Source organism: Carcharodon carcharias, chromosome 21 (genome assembly GCF_017639515.1).
Source record: "Carcharodon carcharias isolate sCarCar2 chromosome 21, sCarCar2.pri, whole genome shotgun sequence".
Taxonomy (NCBI): Eukaryota; Metazoa; Chordata; class Chondrichthyes; order Lamniformes; family Lamnidae; genus Carcharodon; species Carcharodon carcharias.
The window spans coordinates 38982423-39005059 of record NC_054487.1 but is presented as its reverse complement, the minus strand read 5'-3'; the positions used below and the strand labels follow the sequence as shown (position 1 = coordinate 39005059).

The window sequence follows — 22637 nt, the reverse complement described above, 5'->3', positions numbered from 1 at the left end:
AAAATGGAGGGAGAGCTTTATGGAGAATGAGAGCATGGGCCAAGATGGCTGAAGGCCCTGCTACCATGGTTGGGAAATGAGTGGGAAGCATTTAATACTATAAAGGGCTGGAGGACAGAGCAGAGGTAGAAATTATCAAGTTACAGAGGGCCATATACAAGAATGATAAAGGTTTTGAATTTGATATAATGAAGGAATGGGTCTGGACATAGATGGAGAGAAACTGTTCCCACTTGTGAACGATCAAGAATGAGAGGGCACAGATTTAAAGTAATTAGTAAACGACACAAGTGATATGAGAGAATACTTTTTCATGTAGCAAGTGGTTAGGCTCTGGAATGTTTTGTCTCTGTGTATTGGAGGCAGGTTTAATTGAAGCTTTCAAAAGGGGATTAGACTGTTATCTGAAAAGGAAGAATGTGCAGGGTTGCTGGGAGAAGGCAGGAGAATGGAACTAGGTGACTTGGTCATTCGGAGAGCCAGCGCAGACACAATGGGCCAAAAGACCACTACTGCACTATAACAATTCTGTTATTCTGTGAACTATTGGAGATGGGTGAAAACAGAATGATGATGAAAATAACTTATGAAGCTTTTAAAATGTTGCAACCTACTCCAGTTTGAATTTGGGGAAGCTAGCAATGTGTGAAGTATCTGAACATAGAGGTGATGAGCGTTGGTCAAGATTGAAGTAATAATGGGGATCAGATGAGAGTCGAAATTAATCAACTAATTAATGTAAATGGACAGTCGTGGAGGCAACAACTGTAGCGATTGAAGTTCAGTTTGTTGTAAGACTGGAAACATGGATTGCATTCCTTCAAACCCCTCTCCCTCAGTGGAGCACATCGCAGTGTTCATATTTGGCTTATGAGAATAGGCTCAGCATTTCAGAAAGCCTATGTGGCAGAGATGAAGATTGGATCCCACTACCTTTCAGGAGCAATCTGCAATTTCAGTTGGATCAATCATTGTTAGAACTTGGGTCCATCTGGTTGTTAAGATAGTTACTGAAATTTGCTAACTATTGCATCAAAGTCTTCATTTCTAATGGGTAAATGATTTAACTTAATTTCTGCAGGACATGCACCAAAAAAAGACAACACTGGTGCTCTACTAAGTCTGAAAGCTCCCTTTCATGCAATCTTTCATTGTTCAGTGTGGCTTTTAAGATCTAATTCTAGGAGCTTGAGTTGCGGTTTGCCTTTCACAACAGTTTTCCATTGTTAAGAACAAAAAAACTGCGGATGCTGGAAATTCAAAACAAAAACAGAATTACCTGGAAAAACTCAGCAGGTCTGGCAGCATCGGTGGAGAAGAAGAGAGTTGATGTTTCGAGTCCTCATGACCCTTCGACAGAATCATTTGGTCACTTCAGTATAAAGCGCTCTAGATCATCCTTTTTCTTTTCTCTCAAAATATACTTTTGTTTTTCCAGGACTGAGGTGCAAGTTGCATTTTTATTTGTATTACTTTGTGTTACCATTCCCATGCTGAGAGTTTTTATTATACAGTTCTTAATTTTTGAACATTAGATACAATTTCAGTATTTGGGTAGGTTAGTCTGGAGGAGCTGAAGGAGTTATATCTTGAAGTTACTGGAGAGAACAACTTTAACTAGAAATCATAACAATGATTCTTTTATCTATGCTAGACCCAAATATAAATGAGTTTGTTGTCAAGACTGCCTTATCTTGGAGGATGCAATTACAATGCTGACTTAAAATGTTTGCTTCAGCCAAGAGACTAATTGACATTGTGGCTGCGTTGTGGGAAGAGAAATAGTCAAACATCAGGCTCACATATACTGCAGGAATGGAAGAAAGGAAAAATGTGTTCTAGCTTGTATTCCCATCTTCTGCACCCCTGCCCCCCCACAACCCTTTTTCTCCCAAGAACTATTACCTGAAGAAAGAAGTATGAAGGTAGGAAACCACTCAAGTTACAAAACCAATGATGAATCCTGTGTTTTTTTTTCTTCCTCCTCAGGACCATCTCTTCCTATGGCTACAGTTGACATTAAGAATCCAGAAATTACCAATGTTCGATACAATGCACAGGTTAACAATTTTGTATATGCCAAAGATAAGAAGAAAGTAAAAGGTAAAAAGAAGAAATTGACTAAGGCGGACATTGGCACACCAAGTAACTTCCAGTAAGGATTCTTGATTGATCAGTACTTAAATGACTTTCTTAATCCTTTCTGCATGTAGGTTCCAATTTCTTTTTAATGATTCTGCATAGAATGATGACTGACCACAGTACCCTATAATTGTTTGCTGGCTTAAGATTTCAGATCTGTGAAACTGCAAACCAAAGAGGAAGTTGCTTGGTTAATTTGTGCTCATAACTGTTTGTTTTGTAAGCTTCTCCATTATACCTCAGATTTTCTGTTTGCAAAATATTTTTAGCACCACTTCGGTAAATTAAAGAGAGCATCTCATTGGTAATAAAGAACAATGGGTGGAGTTGCAGTTCTGAAAGTTATAATCTTGGAATCGCATGCATACTGACAAAACTTGCCAAGTTATAACAGCGTTTTTGAGGATGGATTTTCTTTTAAAAACTGAAGTGAATAACATGTCTATATTTTTTACTCTAAATGTTAGAGCAAATGTAAGGAGATGCAAAACACAAAATATAAATCATTTCAAATAATTCATTGAGCTCTGCTTGCAAATGCAACATTCTCTAACACTTTTAGTTTCAAAACTGGTTGTGGTATATACATGTGGTTCCTGCCATTTGTACCACTTTTGTGTATCCCTCCACATGCTTCACTATTGTGTAATTACAACAAGTCATCTGTGTCCTAATCTCACTCAGTTGTCATTTCATATTCCTTCTGGGGAAAAAAAGGAAGGCAGTTCAAACAAATTGTACGATGATATAGTAGATGGTGTATAGAAAACACGTTATTCCAAACATGGTTTATGATTGCTGGGTTGTATATCCAAATCTGACTGATGTTTGTCTGCATAATAGTTGAGGACCACCAAAGTGCCACTAAATTACAGCATCTTTAATGAAAGGCTCAAGTGTATTAATGAAGAATTTGTTATTTTTTTCTTTGTTCATTTGAAAAAGGTAAAAGTAATGTTCTTGATGCTTACAAGTCATTGTTTCTTTCCAATAAAGAAAAGCAAGCATTGGTATCACTAAAGTTGAGGTTGAAACTTTAATATGTTGAAATTATGGAGAAGAAAAAGTGTTGATAATGATTTTATGCTAAAAGTCCTAAAAGAATGTTCTTAAATTAAAAAGTCATTTTTACTGAATCAAACTACTCGCTAACCTATTTTAATAAAGACTGCCACAATCATCTTTAATCCTTGAGCTAAAGAAAGAGGGTGGGGGGGGGAAAATCAGCCAGGGTTCCCACTTATGATTTCTTCCCAGCCTGCCCTTACTGCTAGGATGCATGTGAGGATTCCACTTGAAGGCCAGGTTGGTTTCAGCTGTGATTTCCAATAGTCCTTTTGGCCACCAGCAGCAGATGTTGGATCAACATGTGAAGAATAGCCTTTGAGAAAGGCACTTGAGAACCACTGTCCGTGAAATTGTACTGACCCGAGTCACTTCCTTCAGTAGAGAAAGAGAACAGAGGGAGGATGGTCAAATTAGAAAGAAGAAATTATCCTTAAAATGTTCCTTTGAATTCAGCTTAGTACTTTCCTGGTGTGTGCTGCTTTAAAGATGCCTCTTTTAAAATACATCTTGTATTCTGTATTGTAAATTTTCATCTGGTTTGTATCCTTCCTAATTACAGGCATATAGGACATGTTGGATGGGACCCAAATACAGGTTTTGATGTAAGTAATCTATTTTGAAATAATCTGAGGACATGTTTTCTTTTAAATATTTGCAAACCTTCACATATCTAGATATGAAGAGTTATTGTCTTGATCTCCAAATAGAAATTATTTTGCTTTAAGTGGGCACATTTGTTTTGTGTCCTGTTTGTAGGTGTGCTCATAGGCATGCTGTGCCTGGGCTTTATCCCTATGATTCCATGATTCTGTGTTCATGGAGAAAGCAGATTGAAAAATCATTTCTCCTTGACCTGCTTATTGAGATTGTAGAATTACTTTGAATGTGTCATGCAAAGGAATTGGTGATGTTTGATAGTTGGTTGCAAACTTGCTATGAGAAACAGGGATTCTTTCATGTGTTCAAGTTTTTGATTTGAATTAATTATCTTGAACACAGAAACCAACAACCTAAATTATTTTTATTTTACAGAAAATGAAGGAATTGTCACTTGAATTGAAGCCATATGTACTTGTTGCTCCTGTTATAACTTTGAAACAAGTTGCTTAAATACATTGATTCGTTTGGTAGCAAGAATTCAGCAGACATCCCTTGTGTTCAAATATAAAATGATAACTGGACAAACACCGCCCCCATAATTTTACAAAACAGAAAACTGAGACAACTGGAGTGTTGAAAAAGGTTGTACTTGCAGATGAATAACCATCAGAAATGAAAATTTTCTTATCAATATCAAGTATTCATTGGCCAAGTGCTAGATGCAGAGTAAAACAGATTTGCTTAGTTTTAAACCAGAATGCGATCACCATTATTGCATCTTTATAATCCTTCACTTGCCATATATGCTGTTCTTGAGGGCCTTTCCATACTATGGATCATAGTTTGTGATCATTAGTAGGAATGGATTGATGCTGTCGAATTAAACTGAAGCTCCTTGCTGAAAGCTGAGCAAGACTTTTCATGTCTCAGTGAAAGCTGCATTTGAACACACATCATGCAAGTAAAAACGTAACATTCTGGTCAACTGCATTGTACAATCCTTATTACTGAGCAATGCACTGAATTGAATCAGGACTTAGTGTCCAATTCTTGGATAGGTCCTCCAGTAGATTGACCCCTACCTAGCATTGTTGCATATTTAGTGAATGTAAACTCAACAGTTTTATAATATGATAATGAGGCTATGTATGAAAATCAGTACAACTCCTTTTAATTTTCTCCCTGTATTTCTGTTGCGTCAACTTTAATTGCCTAAATATCCATGTTCATTTTATTTACAGCTGAATAATCTGGATCCTGAATTGAAGCATCTGTTTGACATGTGTGGTATTTCTGAGTCACAGCTGAAGGACAAAGAAACATCAAAAATTATATACGATTTTATCGAGAAAAAGGGAGGAGTTGAAGCTGTCAAAAATGAGTTGCGCAGACAGGGTAAGTTAGCTACTTATTCAACTGTATTTTCTGGACCACAGCTTGTTGACCAATTTCAATGTTTGCCAGAGTTTGAGACTTAACAACAATGGTTTATCACAGGTCTTTGAATTGAAATTTTACTTTTTTTGGCACAATCCTCGCATTAAATTTTCTACAATTGTCTAATTGTTATATTTTGGAGGATGGGTGGGGGAAATGCTCAGCTTCCAGTGCCATCCTAGCCTGCTTGATTCTTTTGTGACCTCCACGTTACGCATTGATTTCAATCATAGTGTTATATTTTGAGTGTTTTTCTCTATCGTTCTTGCTCCAGATTTTTTGGACTCTATTTTGGCTCTTGTAGATGAGCCATAAGTCCCAGTACCTTGGAGATTGTCTTCACTAACTTTATGTAATTATTGGTAATGTGTCCTAGGCAACAAACTGAGTAACCTTGCTAGTAATTGTGGAACTGTGAGCTGCAAAGAGATGATGTTTTCAAACCAACTAGAACCCAGCTCCTAGAAAAGTAACACTAGTGATTACTCTATTGCATCTCTCAATTCTCTCAAATTCAGTATTTCAAACTTGAAGCTAATTTTTCAGAGTTTTAAATTATGCCTTAAGTTAGATATTTATATTCTACAATCAGATTCTGAGGGCCAAGCTTTACGAATTATGTATGAATTGACTGTCTTCTGTATTGTGATTTCATTTGGCCCATAAATCTAAGCCAGTTCTACCTTGGATCTTCTTAGTCTGATTCTTTTTCCCTACCCCTTTTTTAAAATATTTCTAAGTTCTAATTCTCTTTTGAATTATTAAATCCTCTGCCTCGATATCCACATGGTGAGCCATTCCATATTTGAATCGTTGAAAGTTTCTGTAAAGGAAGACTGCATGAACTGCAGTTTCTGCTGTCTATATTTGCTGATACAATCCAAAACAAACCCCACTATCCAGAAATTTTCCCCTCCCCTGACCCTGCCAAAGTTCCATGTCGACCTCTGCTACAAGTATTTAGCTGCCTTAATATAAAAGCAAAATACTGCGGATGCTGGAAATCTAAAACAAAAACAAAAATACCTGGAAAAACTCAGCAGGTCTGACAGCATCTGCAGAGAAGGATACAGTTAACGTTTCGAGTCCGAATGAGTCTTCATCATAACTAAGGAAAAATAGAAAAGAGGTGGAATATAAGCTGGTTTAAGCCGGGGGTGGGGGGGACAGGTAGAGCTGGATAGAGGGCCAGTGATAGGTGGAGATTGCCAAAAGGTGTCATAGACAAAAGGACAAAGAGGTGTTGACGGTGGTGATATTATCTAAGGAATGTGCTAAAGGGGATATTAAGGGTAGAAAGCAGGACGAGCAAGGTACAGATAGCCCTGGGGGGGTGGAGGGGGGATCAAAATAGGCTAAAAGGTAGAGATAAAGCAATGGATGGAAATATGTTTAAAAATAATGGAAATAGGTGGGAAAAGAAAAATATATATAAATTATTGGAAGAAGGGCGATCGAAAGGGGGTGGGGATAGATGAGAGAATTCATGATCTAAAGTTGTTGAACTCAATATTCAGTCCGGAAGGCTGTAAAGTGGCTAGTCGGAAGATGAGGTGCTGTTCCTCTAGTTTGCGTTGAGCTTCACTGGAACATTGCAGCAGGCCAAGGACGGACATGTGGGCATGAGAGCAGGGTGGTGTGTTGAAATGGCAAGTGCTAGGGAGGTCTGGGTCATGCTTGCGGGCAGACCGAAGGTGTTCCGGCAAGCAATCACCCAGTCTGCTTTTGGTCTCTCCAATGTAGAGGAAGCCACATTGGGAGCAGCAAATGCAGTAGACTAAATTGAGGGAAATGCAAGTGAAATGCTGCTTCACTTGAAAGGAGTGTTTGGGCCCTTGGACTGTGAGGAGGGGGGAAGTAAAGGGGCAGGTGTTGCACCTTCTGCGGTTGCGTGTGAGAGGGTTGAGGTGTAGGGAGTGATGGAGGAGTGGACCAGGGTGTCCCAGAGGGAACGATCCCTGCGAAATGCCACCGGGGGGGTGGAGGGAAGATGTGTTTGGGGGTGGCATCATGCTGGAGTTGGCGGAAATGGCGTAGATGATCCTTTCAATGTGGAGGCTGGGGGGGGATACGTGAGGACAAGGGAGACCCTATCATAGTTCTGGGAGGACGAGGAAGGTGTGAGGGCGGATGTGGCCGCAGAAGGTGCAACACCTGCCCCTTTACTTGCCCCCTCGTCCAAGGACCCAATCACTCCTTTCAAGTGAAGCAGCATTTCACTTGCACTTCCCTCAATTTATTTTACTGCATTCGCTGCTCCCAATGCGATTTCCTCTACATTAGAGAGACCAAACGCAGACTGGGTGACCGCTTTGCGGAATACCTTCGGTCTGTCCACAAGCATGACCCAGACCTCCCTGTCGCTTGCCATTTCAACACACCACCCTGCTCTCATGCCCACATGTTCGTCCTTGGCCTGCTGCAATGTTCCAGTGAAGCTCAATGCAAACTGGAGGAACAGCACCTCATCTTCTGACTAGGCACTTTATTGCCTTCCGGACTGAATATTGAGTTCAGCAACTTACATCATGAACTCTCTCCTCCATCCCCACCCCCTTTCCAATCTCCCTTTTTCCAATGATTTATATATATATTTTTTCCCACCTATTTCCATTATTTTCAAATGTATTTCCACCCATTTCTACCTTTTTAGCCAATTTCGATTCCCCACCCCCCCCAGGGCTATCTGTCCCTTGCTCGTCCTGCTTTCTACCCTTAATGTCCCCATTATCACATTTCTTAGCTAATATCACCACTGTCAACACCCCTTTGTCCTTTTGTCTATAACATCTCTTGGCAATCTCCACCTATCACTGGCCCTCTATCCAGCTCTACCTGTCCCACCCCCCCCCCCCCCCCCCCCCCCCCCCTTAAACCAGCTTATATTCCACCTCTTTTCTATTTTTCCTGAGTTCTGATGAGTCATTCGGACTCGAAACGTTAACTGTATCCCTCTCTGCAGATGCTGTCAGACCTGCTGATTTTTCCAGGTAATTTTGTTTTTGTTTTATTTAGCTGCCTTTCCATTTTTAATAAAAAAAACAATAGTTTCTGCCTCAAGTGATTTCTTCCAATTCCTCCTCTTAGTCTTGACAATTTTATAATACTGATCTATTGTCACTGGCTCCTTAAGTTGAGGAAATTGTCTTTGTCTGCACACCCAATTGCTACTATTCAGAATATTAAACTCCCTGAAGATTAAAACTATTATCTTCAGTCATACTTAATAATTAGATTCCCATTCCTGGTGAAATTAGCCTTTAAATGTTATCACTTTTTAATGTATTTTTTATAGTAAAGTGTTCAAAACCTTGCACAGTACTCCCTAACTCTGGCTGTTCAATTAGGTGTGTAAATTTATCATTACCTCTGTTCCTGTACTAATATTCAATTCATCTTAAAACTCAAAGTGCTAATGTTCTCTCTTTATGGTTTTATCTGCATTAACTGTTGAGATAATAAGATACTTGAACCTTTAGATCTTTGCACATCTGCACTTCAACATCTTTTATTTTGAAATTTAAACTCTGATTCCCTATTTCCCACTCAAAATGTATCATCACCTCAACATTAACTTCCTTCCGCCACCTGTCTGTCCATATCATTGGACCACCTTTTCTTCCAGCCAGTTTTTACTGCTTACCTGTGGGCCATCAAATTTCAAAATTGTTTCCTGCACACAACGCCTTTTATAGAAATGTTTATGTATGTTTACAATATTGTCTTTAACATAGTAAAATATCTCAAGACATTTCACTAAGTGTTATTAAACAACATTTGACACTGAGCCACACAAGATATTCGAGGACTGGTGACCAAATGTTTGGTCAAAGAGAAACATTTTGAAGAGCGTCTTAAAAGGGCAGGGAGAGGCAGGAAGGTAAAAACATACTTTGTAAAGATGGAGTGATTAGATTCGACAACATGCAAGAGGTCAGAATTGTAAGAGCACAGTAGTATGGGTGGAGGAGGTTAGAGATAAGGAAGGGTAAAGATAAAAGGCCTTTCAGGGAATTGAAAATGAGGACGAGCATTTTAAAATTATGACATTGTTGAACTGGGAATCCACTTAGGTCAGCGAGCACAGGAGTGATCTGTGAATTGGATTTGGTGCCAGTTAGGACAAAGGCAGCAGAGTTTTAAATGAGCTCAAACCTATAGTGGGAGCGAGGTGGGAGGCTGTCTAAGAAAGCATTGGAACTCCAAATTGTCAAGTACAAAATACCAGAACTGGTTACTGGGATACATCACTTCTGATCCTTCTATAATTTGAGACACAGCATCCATCCACCCAAATGTTTTTGTCCCTTGTCTGTCAGCTAGCTTTTTAGCTCAATAGCTACATTCTCCCTGCCACATCTATTTTGTATACAAAAGAAAGTGAGTGTCTCAGAATTCTAAAGGTATTGTACCTTTAGGCATCACTGCAAATATATAATATGACCTAGATCCCCTCACTGAGCAGGAAGGTGTGGATTGGATTCATTTTTATCCACATCCACCAACCCTTTCCCTGCACTGCCTCAAACTTCCCCTTTTTCTTCCTCTCATTTCTTAGTCCTTTCCTTCTCTTGTCCTAGTGTCTCCTCATTAGGGTCCCATTATTCTGTAACCCTGCTATATTTTAAAAATCCAAATGATCTTGACTACCCTAATATAACGTTAATAGTGACCAACTGCACACCTGAGTTTTTATAACAGCCCGATGAAATACCTTATGAAATGGCTTATACACAATCATATGCACGATCGCTCATTTAATTAAAAGGCTAAAATATTAAACAGAATTTGCTTTAACAAATTTACTGCTGTCCTTGATTGCATTTTGAAATGTTTACTAGTGAGTTTGCTCCCGACAGACATCTCACTATCTGTTTTTAACAAGTGTTGCATTGACTACCCTTCAGGCACAAAGTACAATTTCCATAACTAAGGAGGATTGAACTATTGTGGCCAACTTCTGTCAACATCCTCTCTGACAAGGATGCAAGCAACCAGAACTCAGAGTTCTTTTTATTTTAATTATAATACCAATTCCTTTCCTGCAGTAACCTCTGACTGCTCCACATCTTTGTTCTTATTTTGATTCTTAAGAAATAGCAAAATGTTTAATTTATTGCTGCCACCTCCGCAAATAGATTTCCACTTTCATCTAAAAGTAATCCACCCCTCACTTCGAATGTGATTATAAAAGCCGTGCTTTTACCTTTTAATAATATCTGCTAGACATTTTATTTTCTCTTTTAAATGTTTTAATCTATCCAATGCATTTTCTATATTCATTTTCTTTATAACTAGTATATCTTGTGGTGTTGAACACAAGTTGAGACGAAATAAAGTCCTTCAGGATAATTGGATTAAGTGATCTCCATTTTTAAATCAAACTCAATCTTCATATTTCTACTTAAGTTATAATAATTTCCTGTGTTTGCATTTATAATGTAAATTGTCTGTATAAATTTGTCACGCTGTAATACACCCTCTTCGTTGCAATGGTGCTACAGGATCATCACAGAAGGGAATGTACAGTTATAGCATGACCCTTGCACAAGGGCAGTTTTCATTATATAAAGTTAAGGAAAATGTTGACAGGTATATGCAGTGGTAAGATTTTAGAGTGTTATCAGTAGTTTTATCATGACTTCTTTCTGTTTCTGTGATTTTTATATCCCATTTGCCTGCAATCTACTTGTACTCTCTTTGCCTTTTATAGAAATGTATCTAATTCTTCACTCTAACTCATATTTCAAGATTTCCCCTCTCCAAAGACTTAGTTTGCTAACTTTTCCACCCAATTACAGGTCCAATATTTATCCTTCCACCTGAAAACCGAAAACAGCCAAAAACCGAATTTTTTTTTTGAACAGCTATGCAGTTAATCTATTTATTAATAAAACAATGTAATATCATCTTACAGGTGTACTAAGTGTAACCCTACCTCTTACCTGGTATGTGAGTTGGCAAATGGAGAAACAACCTCGTATTTGTAGACTATAGCTAGCTTAGGCTATTTTAACATAAGTAGCCTAGGCCTACTGTATATACAGATAGATCCGCTATCTGAAAATCAAAACGCAATTAGCCCCAGGGGTTTCGGATAAAGCTTACTCAGCCTATAGTTTGAAGCAGATCCTCTTTATCTTGCAGAACTTAAATTTTTTTTCCAGTTTACCACCCTTACATTTTTACTTCATATCCTGTCTGTTCTTAAATTGAATTTAACTATGTTATAATTACTATTTCCCAATTGTTCTCCTACTTACGCAGCAGTTACTTGCTGCCTCTTAATTTCCCATAACTAAATGAGGCAGTGCTTTCCCTTATTGATCTAGAATCACACTGACATGAAAGCAGTCTTGGATGTGTTCTAAAAAGCATTCTCCAATTTTGCACCATGCGTTACCTTTATCCCAGTCTATCCTGTTATAGTAAGCCTATAATAGAATCATATACCCTGTTTGAATTTTAATATTATTTGTCATATCATCTGCACCACTGCTTTTCTGCATACAAAGTACCCAGTTTAATCCTGTTTTCCTCTTTATTCCTTGTATCCTTTAATATTCCTTTTTTGCAAACAGTTATCGAATTCCCATTTTTAAGAATTTATAGATTCTGCTTCAAAGTGGTCTATAGCAAGATCCAATGCATTAGAAGCCGTTCAGAGAAGGTTTACTAGGCTAATACCTGGAATGGGTGGGTTGTGCTGTGAGGAAAGGTTAGACAGGTTAGGCTTGTATCCACTGTAATTTAGAAGAGTAATAGGTAACTTGATCGAAACCTTTGATTCTGAGGGGTCTTGACAGAGTGGATGTGGAGCGGATGTTTCCTCCTGTGGGAGAATCTAGAACTAGGAGTCAAGGTTTAAAAATAAGGGGTCACTCATTTAAGATAGAGATGAGGAGCAATTTTCTCTCCCAGAGGGTTGTGAGTCTTTTGAACACTCAAAAGACAGTGGAAGCAGAGTCTTTGAATATTTTTAAGGCAGAGCTAGATAGGTTCTTGATTGATAAGGGAGTAAAGGTTATCGGGGGTAGGCAGGAAGTTAGTCAGATCAGCCATGATATTGAATGGTGGAGCAGGCTTGAAAGCCCGAATGGCCTACTCCTGCTCTTAGTTTATATGTATGTTCGTATGTATTCAAGTCACTTTCTGGATGAATGTTTCTCCTAACATTATCTTTAATTTAGCATGGGGAAATCATTTGTTTCAACTGCCCCCTTAGTCCTTTTAAATACCAAGTCTGCATGCTAGATTCCACCCAATAGAAATAATCTACCACTGTCTCTTAACCATTCAAAATTTTGGATTGCTCAGTAAATTCTCCTTTCATCTTTTTCTGTTCCATTTATTTAAAAACCCTCTTTTTCATACCTTGCTTCATTTTGAGTCTTTGTAGCTTTTCCACGGCTTTAATATCCTTCCTATAACAGAGTGCCCAGACTGCACGTGAGGAAATTGTGTGCTCCCAGTGGTGTACTATAGGTTGAAGAATTGGGGCGAGAATGTTGTTCTATTTCTGACCCATGCACCCTTCGAGGTGGGGTTTTTCTACTTGGAGCGTTGAATTAACCTAATGATCTGGGTTAAGCCTAACAAATGTCATGTAAAATTTAACTTCTCTGTCTTGTTTTTGTATTTTGTGGTCCATTACATAAATCTCACCTTTTGTATTGGTATACCTATCGTTTTAATGATCAAATTATGTGCAGCTGTAGATCTCTTCTGCACTGTTGGCATATACATCAATTTGCTGTTTTTTCGAAATATACACTTGTTCACCTTCCTCTACATTGAGTTCCATTGTTTCCCCCTCTGCCCAGTCTTCCCTTCAGTCTGTCTTCCTCAAATTACCATGCACCTTTAATTTGGTGTCATTAACCAATTTTGTGGTTCCATATCCATTACATAAACAGAAAACGAGAGCAATCCCAGTACAGATAACTGGGCTACACACTAACCACATCTTGCAAGGACTCTAGTGTCTTACAAGTATGGTAAAACACCTTGGCCTTTAATTTTCTAGCTTATCTGTGTTTTTAGAAAGATGTAATTTTTACCACACTTGAGCCTTTTGCCTAGAAAAAGGAATTATGCCAATGTTGAAAATTAAGGTTACGTTTCGGATATCTCTTAATTTTCTTCAGTATTCTGGGGCCCATACCATCTGGGCCATTTTCATGTTTAGTCTCACTAGCTCTTTAGTGTTCCCTTTGAATACTAAAAGTGGCTCTTAGCATAAAATAAGTGTTTTTTCCCTTTTTTTCTTGCTTCTATAGGTTCACCACAATGGTTTGGTAGGTTTTTGATCAAAAAAGTGTGCTTGCTGGAAGTTTATTTTTTAAAAAATTACATCTATCGAAACATAGTGTGTGAGAAAGGAATGCACTAACAGCTGGATTTTATTTTGAAGGTTCCTGCTTCTTGGCCTTAAAGCACTAATGTTAAATCCTGGGATTTCTTTTCCCAATTGCATAATAATTAGCTTGATTGGTTACTCTGGCTGATTTTTATCAAAGCCCAGTTAATTTTGTTGTTGGTTTCCACTAGCAAAGTATATTTTATTTGTATAAAAACAAAAAACTGCGATGCTGGAAATCCAAAACAAAAACAGAATTACCTGGAAAAACTCAGCAGGTCTGGCAGCATCGGAAGAGAAGAAAAGAGTTGACACTTCGAGTCCTCCTGACCCTTCAACAGAAGGGTCATGAGGACTCGAAATGTCAACTCTTTTCTTTTCTTCAGATTTTATTTGTATATTGGTGCTTTGGTTACACTGATGTAAATGTGCATTTCGACCCTAAAATTGCTGATTTAGCCATCAGCCTAAAGATCAGCATAGCCAGTTCAGCATTGTGGGTTTTGTAATTTTCATAGCTTCTTTGTAGCTTGATTATTTGATTCTTTCCATCCCTGGTCATTCAGAGTACCTGCTTACCCAATGTAATGGGTACACTATCACTTCCCTAGAAACCAAAATCCTCTTTGCAGAAGATATCTCAGAAATTCTAGATTACAATGCGTTTGAGGCTTATACCCGTAAGTATTGTTGCAATTTGCTCACGAGTGAATTCTGTCCTTTAGTATGCTGTAATTTGGCTGATTCCATAGCAACCACTTTAGTGTATGAAAAGGAAATGGAGGAATATACTGTTGAGATGAGGGTCTGTTGAAGAACAGTATTACTGAAATTGGTGCTAGTTTTAGAGTGACTTATGTGGTAGGGTTAGGTGAATTTCTTTTTGGTGTCCTATTATCCCTAGTAAAGTCCTGCCTTCAAATGTTGAAGGCAAAAACTGCCAGACATAAGTGATATCTGGCTTAGTTCTTCATATGACTCTGAGATAGATAGGCAATTGAAATTGTCCAAGTGGAATATTCATCCTCAGCTGATTTTATAGAATAATATAAAATGAAATTGGGGTTTAATCTGTTTGCATTTCCAAAGAATCATCATCTCTGTAGCTCAGTAGGATATTTTACACGTTTAGCTTCCTTCCCCCTATCACCTCTCCAGCTATAGCTTTGCCAATTTTTGACATAGAAGACCCAGTGTTTTGCTGCCTCAGGTGGGGACTGCACGAGTCAGTTTCTGCATCCAGAGCCGAAACTTTTCATCATCCTCTAGGCCTTGGTGGGTTGAAACCTAACTCCATTCTTAAAAAAAAACTTCTACTGTGCAGATTTATATCGCAAATGGCACAAGTTTTCAGAAAAATGTGTAAGTAGGTCTATACTCCCTGTGAGATTCATTTACAGGAATATCAATATGTTAAGTCCACAGCCCAATTTTATTCTTGTACATCTGGTCACCATTACAGTTATGGGTACCTGGATCAGTAGATTCATGCACCTTTGTATCTTTTCTATGTACTGCATGAACGTTGCACCTAAATTGACTTACCAGTGTTTAGAACCCTGTAATTTGAAGATTCTTACCTGGAAGACAACCTTGATGAAACTTTTTAACCTCGACTTATATGGTTAAAAATAATAGGCGTTAGTGTTGGATCAACTTTCTTTTATTTGTTATGAGCATAGAGTATTTATTGGGCTTGGTCAGGATTCCTCTCCAAGGCACTTTGCTTCATTTAGATCAGGGATTACTGCAACCTCTGTTTCCACCCCTCGGTAGGATGCAAGTTGCATGTTTCACTGTGTAGATGTGCACGAAGTTTTTTTTTCTACATGTCCAAGCTCATTTTGTAGAAAGATCTTGGTGATACCAAATATATCAAGGCTGATAAAATAGAGAATATATTTTATCATTTAGCCAGTAAACTTAAGGTCCAGTTAAAGGTCATTTTACATGTTCCACAGCTATTGCTGCTTTTGTCAGGTTTCCTCCACTAACATCATCTGATATGGAGTGTCTCTTGCATGTTTTACCAGACATTGCTCTTTAAATTTGGCCAACACCAGGAAATGTTGGCAGATGTATTTTGACAGCAAGAATAAAACATCACAGCTAATGAGTCTTTCCTTCTACTAAATTGGTACTACTTGGCTGCTATAGTTTATACAGCATGCTTTGATGATTGGAGAAAAAATATAACTACTGGTAGACTGTTTGTTTATTCTTGGGAATCCTTCCCACTAAAATGTTTTGAGATAAGTACCCTAAAAAAATACTGGATTATTGTGAAGATCCGGAGCCTTTATACAGGGTAGGAACAGGGAGGCTACAAGAAGAGGTCATGCCTATCAAGATCATGCAAGTTTCTGTAGTGTAAAAGATTGCCATAATTTGAAGGTTTTCCTGGAAGTTAATTAGATAAGAGAGTTCTCTTGTCTAATTCTGTGGTCATATTTTTGATTCACAATGTTGTGGTTTAGAGAGACTCTTCATATTTCAATCTAACCACAAACTTGTCATTAGACTTCATTAGATTGTAATTTGATTGAGTCTTTTTTGTTTATGTTGAAAGCTATTCAGGTGTAAAGTATATGTATTATTATTGAAATTAGTCTAAAACCCATCTGTCCTGCTTTAAAATTCTTGAGCATGTAATATGTTTATATAGATATAAGCTTGTGTATTGGTATACCACTTGTGATTTCTGAAATGTTCCTCTCTTCTCCCAATCTCCTGTTCCCCTCTTAAAACACTTGTAATAGTGTCAGAGTGCACTATTACATTGCCAGTGCAGTTTATATTTGTTCACATATGATAAACATATCAAAAGTAAAATCAGTTTATAATTATACAAATATATTTTTTCAGTACTTTTAGAGAAGTGTCTTGGATTATATTTTATGCATTATGATTTTTTTTTTAAGTAGGCCTGTGGATTCACTTCATATGATAACTGATAACTAGTTGGAACAAGCATTAGTTCTAAATAAAGCTCCAGCATGCACTGTATGCTCAGTAAATCTAATTCTGTTGCTCAAACGGTAATAACACCATGGGATTTCAGGAGCTTATCTGTTAGAGATGATCGTACCTGGGTAGAAATGTTCCTTTGTTAAATAAACTGAAACCTAATGACTGAAATTATTATAACAATCCTAGTTTGTATTGGATTAAATGAAAACTGAAGTAAAAGTAGTAATTGAATCTCCATTTTAAATGTATTTGATGGAGTTGATTTTTTTATGTAAAGATCGTAGGCCTTATGACTACAGTATCCATTGTTTCTTGGGAACTCAACATATAGAATTATTAAGTGATTCTTGAATTCATACTAACAATTCTGTTGCTTTGTTTCAGCTCCACCTCCACCTCCACCTTCTAGAGGAGGGCCACCACCGCCCCCTCCTCCTCATAGTTCAGGACCTCCTCCTCCACCTCCTGTTCGTGGGCGAGGTGCACCACCACCTCCACCCCCATCAAGAGCCCCATCAGCAGCTCCTTCAGCAGCTCCCCCACCACCTCCACCTACCAGGCCAGGAGTAGGAGCTCCTCCACCACCACCACCCAGCAGGTTATATCCTCCACCCCCACCACCTCCAGTCCCATCAGGTCCCCCACCACCACCACCTCCACATCCTCTTCCTGGAGGTCCAGGAGCTGCTGGACCACCCCCTCCTCCACCACCTCCACCTCCACCACCTGGCCCTCCACCACCTGGCCCCCCTCCACTCCCTGCAGTGGCCATTGAAAATGATAGTGTTCCTTCACCTACTGGTAACAAATCAGCTCTTCTGGATCAAATCCGAGAAGGCACTCAGTTGAAGAAAGTTGAACAAAGCAGTCGGCCAGTGTCTTCCTCAGGAAGGGATGCACTGTTAGACCAAATACGGCAGGGTATACAGCTTAAGACTGTAAGTTATTTTTTCTTTATGATCTGTTTAGTTCAAGTAATGACTATATATCTTGAAGGTTTAATATTTTATGTTTATACTATGCAGAGTAATGTAAATACAGCAGAAAACTAACAAATACAGGGATAAAGCAGAACTTGAATTCTTTTGCTGCAACATATGCTTTGTTCATTAACGTTAAAGTCTGTTTCACTTTCAAAGTATTAGTGACTGGCACAAATATCTGTTGAATGGAATCTTGTCTGAGGTTCCCAGCATCACAGATGCCAATCTCCATCCAATTTGATTCACTCCACGTGATATCAAGAAGTGGCTGAAGGCACTATATACTGCAAAGGCTGTGGGCCATGACAATATTCTGGCAATAGTGCTGAAGACTTGTGCTCCAGAACTTGCAGTGATCCTAGCCAAACTGTTCCAGTGTAGCTACGACACTGGCATCTACCTGGCTATGTGGAAAATTATCTACATCTGTTCTGTACACAAAAAGCAAGACAAATCCAACCTGGCTAATTATGCCCCGTCAGCCTACTCTCGCTCATCAGTAAAGTGCTGGAAGATCAACAGTGCTATCAAACATCTTGTTTAGCAATAACCTGCTCACTAATGCCCAGTTTAGGTTCCACCGAGGTCACTCAGCTCCTGACTTCATTACAGCCTTGGTTCAAACATGGACAAAAGAGCTGAACTTCAGGGGTGAGGTGAGAGTGACTGTCCTTGACATCAAGGCTGCATTTGACTGAGTGTGGCATCAAGGAGCCTAGCAAAACTGGAGAAAACTCTCCACTGGTTGGAGTCATACCTAGCACAAAGGAAGTCGTTGGAGGTCAATCATCTCAGTCCTAGGACATTATTGCGGAGTTCCTCAGGGTAGAGTCCTAGGCCCAATTATTTTCAGCTGCCCCATCAATGACCTTCCTTCCATCATAAGGTCAGAAGGATGTTTGCAGACTGCACAATGTTCAGCACCATTTGCAACTCCTCAGATACTGAAGCAATTCATGTCCAAATGAAACAAGACCTGGACAATATCCACGCTTGGGCTGACAAGTGGCAAGTAACATTCGCCCCACACAAGTGCCAGACAATGACCATCTCCAACAAAAGAGAATCCAGCCATTGCCCCTTGACATTCAATGGCATTACTATCACTGAAGCCCCTACTATCAACATCCTGGGGGTTACCATTGACCAGAAACGGAACTGGACCAGCCATATAAATACTGTTCCTGGTCGGAGCAGGTTAGAGGCTAGGAATCCTGCAGTGAGTAACTCGCCTCTTGACTCCCCAAAACCTGTCCAACATCAACAATGCACAAGTCAGGAGTGTGATGGAATACTTCACACTTGCATGGATGGGTGCAGCTCCAACAACACTCAAAGCTTGACACCATCCAGGACAAAGCAGCTTTCTTGATTGGCATCCCATCCACCAACATTCACTCCCTCCACCGCCAACGCACAGTGGTAGCAGTGTTTACCGTTGACAAGATGTACTGAGAAACTCAGGTTCCTCAGACAGCACATTCCAGACCCATGACAACTACCATCTAGAAGGACAAAGGCAGCAGACACATGGGAACACCACCACCTGGAAGTTCTCCTCCATGCCACTCACCATCCTGACTTGGAAATATATCGCTGTTCCTTCATTGTTGCTGGGTCAAAATCCTAGAACTCCCTAACAGCACTGAGTCTACCTGCATCACAGTGACTGCAGCAGTTCAAGAAGGCAGCGCACACCACCTTCTCTAGGGCAACTAGGGATGGGAAATAAATGCTGACCCAGCCAGCATCGACCACATCCCATAAATGAATTTAAAAAAATCTACTGCAATCTGTCTTGGATGAGCTTGGATAATACTATAAAATGAAACTAAATGTGAATTCACTTGAGAGAGAGAGAGAGAGAGAGAGACTGATAAGTTGCTTAATTACTTTCCAACACAATATTGCTCTACCTTGCTGACTTGAGAATATTAATGGTTATTGATTGCACAGAAGGAGACCATTCGGACAGTCAAGTCTAATATCTAGTTCAAAGATTCACTAAATTCAATGAAGTCATGTTTTTGATTGATTGGTGTTGGGACTTGCATTGTAGGTCATGTCAGTTAGTAAGTAAAACCTGTAGCCTGTGTGTTTACCAAGTTTCTATATGTTGCATATTCTACACTTCAAATAATGTCAATTTATTTATAGGTAAATGACCAGGATTCTTCTTCTCCATCAACACCTACTCCTACAGCAGGAATTGTGGGAGCATTGATGGAGGTGATGCAGAAAAGGAGTAAAGCCATTCACTCTTCAGGTGTGGTTTTTTAAATAGTCACTGTTACTCTGAATCCCAAAGATTATATCTGACTTGAAAATAGCATTTTTAAGGCATCTAATGTGCAAGACCAGCTCAGGAGTACTTCTATTATTGCTACAAGTAGCAAAGAGGGTATCTTAGTTTCATAGGTCTGTGACTAACATTTCACCAAGCATCCAAGAACAATATTTTACTGCAGCAGGCTGTGATAATGCTCTATCCAACCTATACGTTAGCAAGTAACAAATGTTAGGTTGTGTGAGCAGCTATAAACACTATATAAATAAAACCGTACAAGTATTTTGTATGTCCAGTCGATGACCTTTGCATAAAACGTCCTCACTTCTATACACTGAAATCCAGAAAGACACTTTTTCGGTGCTGAGACTTTGTCTTTTTGTTCTCTGGAGCACATGCAGCATATAACTTAGTCTAAGGTCTCAATATGGGCAAAAATGCCATCCCAGAATCAACAAAAAAATTGCCATGTATTTTCATTTTGCTGTCACAATCTCTTCGGGTAGTAGATTTCATGGGTGACTTCCTTACAGAAGGTCTCTCTTTCTCAGCCTAGATATACCACTACCCACTCTACCCAAAACACTGCAGAGGCAGTGTATCCCTCGTCGCCAATTGCTATCTTACCCTACACTGGCACTTTCTCCTTTTAATCACCACTGTCCTTTTAAAATTCTAGTTGCCTACTGCCCCAATCTGAGATATCTTCCCTCTTTGTCCCTTGGGCTCTACACAAAGGCATACCACTATCCTTGGTGATGTCAGTCTCCATCTGAAGAACTCTCCTTACCCCTCTCCACTTAATTTGCTGTTCTCTTCTCGTCCCTAAACCTCTCCATTCATATAAGCTGTTTTACCCATTTTCATGACCATTGCCTCAACCAGGCCATTTTGTGTGGCCCCTCTACTTCAGTGGCCTGGATTTCCAACTATACCCATGTATTTCTTACCACTGGGCTTTCTGTTGCTTCTGTCAATTCTACTTTTTTGGTATTCACAAAGAGGAAATGCAAAAACTCCCTTCTTTCCATTTCCCTATGCATCACCTTGCCTTACACTATTGCCTGTTATTGCACTCTAACTTCTTACTGCCATGACTCAGACCCTCCATTTGCCACAATATTCCTGCAGTTATTAATTTACTGTACTCAGTGTGTGTCTATCCTCCTCCCTCTCTCTCTCAACCCTCCCCATCCTATCTCCTTTTTTCAGACTCCAACTACTTCTCCCTCTATTTTCACCATTGGCAGTATGCTTCCAGCTATTTTGGTCTCAAGCATTGGAAGACCCTCCATAAAGGTCTCCGTGCTTGCAATTCCTTCTCTGTAAACCTATCACCCCTCCCAATATTTTCTCCTTTGGTTTAGTGATTGCTCTTCCTTACAGCTGTATAAAGCACTTTGGGATATTTGCCTCTGCTAAAGATGCCACATAAATGCAAGCTAGTTGGTTCGAAGATGATAAAATGAAATACATTGAAGTATTAGTGCTTAAGAATTAACGTCAAATGGTGTTTGATGTCCATAAACTAAGTCCAACATTGTTTTCAGATGAAGATGAGGATGAAGATGAGGAAGAAGACTTTGACGATGATGATGAATGGGAAGATTAGATTTTCTTAGCAAGACTGTAACCTACCTGTCTTTCTGAATCTTGTAAAATTGTCCTGTAAATGTTCTGCAGATTTTGCTGTATATTTTGTTGCCTTTGCTCTTTTTCATAATCTGTGCAATACCTCATTTAATAATTCATTTGACAAAGCATTGTGGGTAAAGATATTCCCTATGCAACATTTGAGTTGGGACATATAAGAAACTACATATGAATGTGTTCATTCCAACAACAAAAGTGATTGAGTAGGAGCAAAGTTGACATGAACTTTAATTATGCTTGTTCAAAGCCAGAATAGCAACACTATTTTTTCAAAACCATGCAATTTCTGTACCTAAGAAGAAGCAACTCTTATTAATGCTTCGCATAGCACTATTAACTTTTTTAAATATGGCTCTTCTATTCGGTTTCTTCAGTACTTCATGTTGCTGAAGCTGATTAGAATTTTGAAGTAATATGTCACATGAATGCACAGCTTACAGACAACTCATTTGTGTCTTACTGTTCAGCAATACTGTCTTGGAGTGATTCAATGCAAAGATGCACAGCAACTTATGTGAGTGTTTTATACTGTATGCAGCAATACTGTCGATCATGACTATTTTCAGTTGAAATCCCCTTACTTATGTCTGTTACTTTATTAAATATTTATACTCCTGGCTTATTCCATGTCTGTTGGAAATTAGGTCAAGTCTTTTCAAATAGGAATCTTGTGAAAACTCTAAACACAATCGGGGGACAAATATTTTTTTAACCCTTAAAGTGCTGAGTAACAGCATTTCTAATCATTCATAGTGCATATTTAGCAGTGTAAGGGTTGTGGAAAGTAGCCTAATGTTCAGTTTTTATGGAGGTGAAGGCTGTGATTAGGAATTTGCATTTAATGTATTCATAAAGGGCTGTGCTTAATGCTTGTTAAACTGCAATTTGGGGAATATTTGGAAGTAAACTCGTAATAATGAATGTTGACATCAGTATCTTTACATTATAGTCCTTTTGATGACCTTGCATCCAAATCAAAGAGCAAACTCAATACAGATTTGCAATTATGGAATGGAACTTTTAACTGAAAAATGTCTAAAATAAATGTTTAAAAATCACTGATCTCTCTTTCCTGACTTTCAAGATTTATTATTGTTATTGTCTGTCTTTCAGCTGCTATAATTGAGCCTCATTATTT

At 38.8% G+C, this 22637-nt stretch overlaps 1 protein-coding gene across 2 annotated transcripts in view; it reads left to right on the top strand.

Annotated features, from left to right (window-relative positions):
- Window positions 1-22557, top strand: part of wasla (WASP like actin nucleation promoting factor a) — an 87327-nt gene extending 64770 nt beyond the window's left edge. For both annotated transcript variants that reach the window (XM_041215685.1, XM_041215686.1), the window contains 6 exons: window positions 1990-2155; window positions 3770-3812; window positions 5052-5205; window positions 16961-17514; window positions 19717-19825; window positions 21397-22557. In XM_041215685.1, the coding sequence (XP_041071619.1) occupies window positions 1990-2155; window positions 3770-3812; window positions 5052-5205; window positions 16961-17514; window positions 19717-19825; window positions 21397-21458 (1088 nt within the window). In that variant the 3' untranslated portion in view covers window positions 21459-22557. The remainder of the gene's footprint in view (window positions 1-1989; window positions 2156-3769; window positions 3813-5051; window positions 5206-16960; window positions 17515-19716; window positions 19826-21396) is intronic.
- The last annotated feature ends 80 nt before the right edge of the window (window positions 22558-22637 follow it).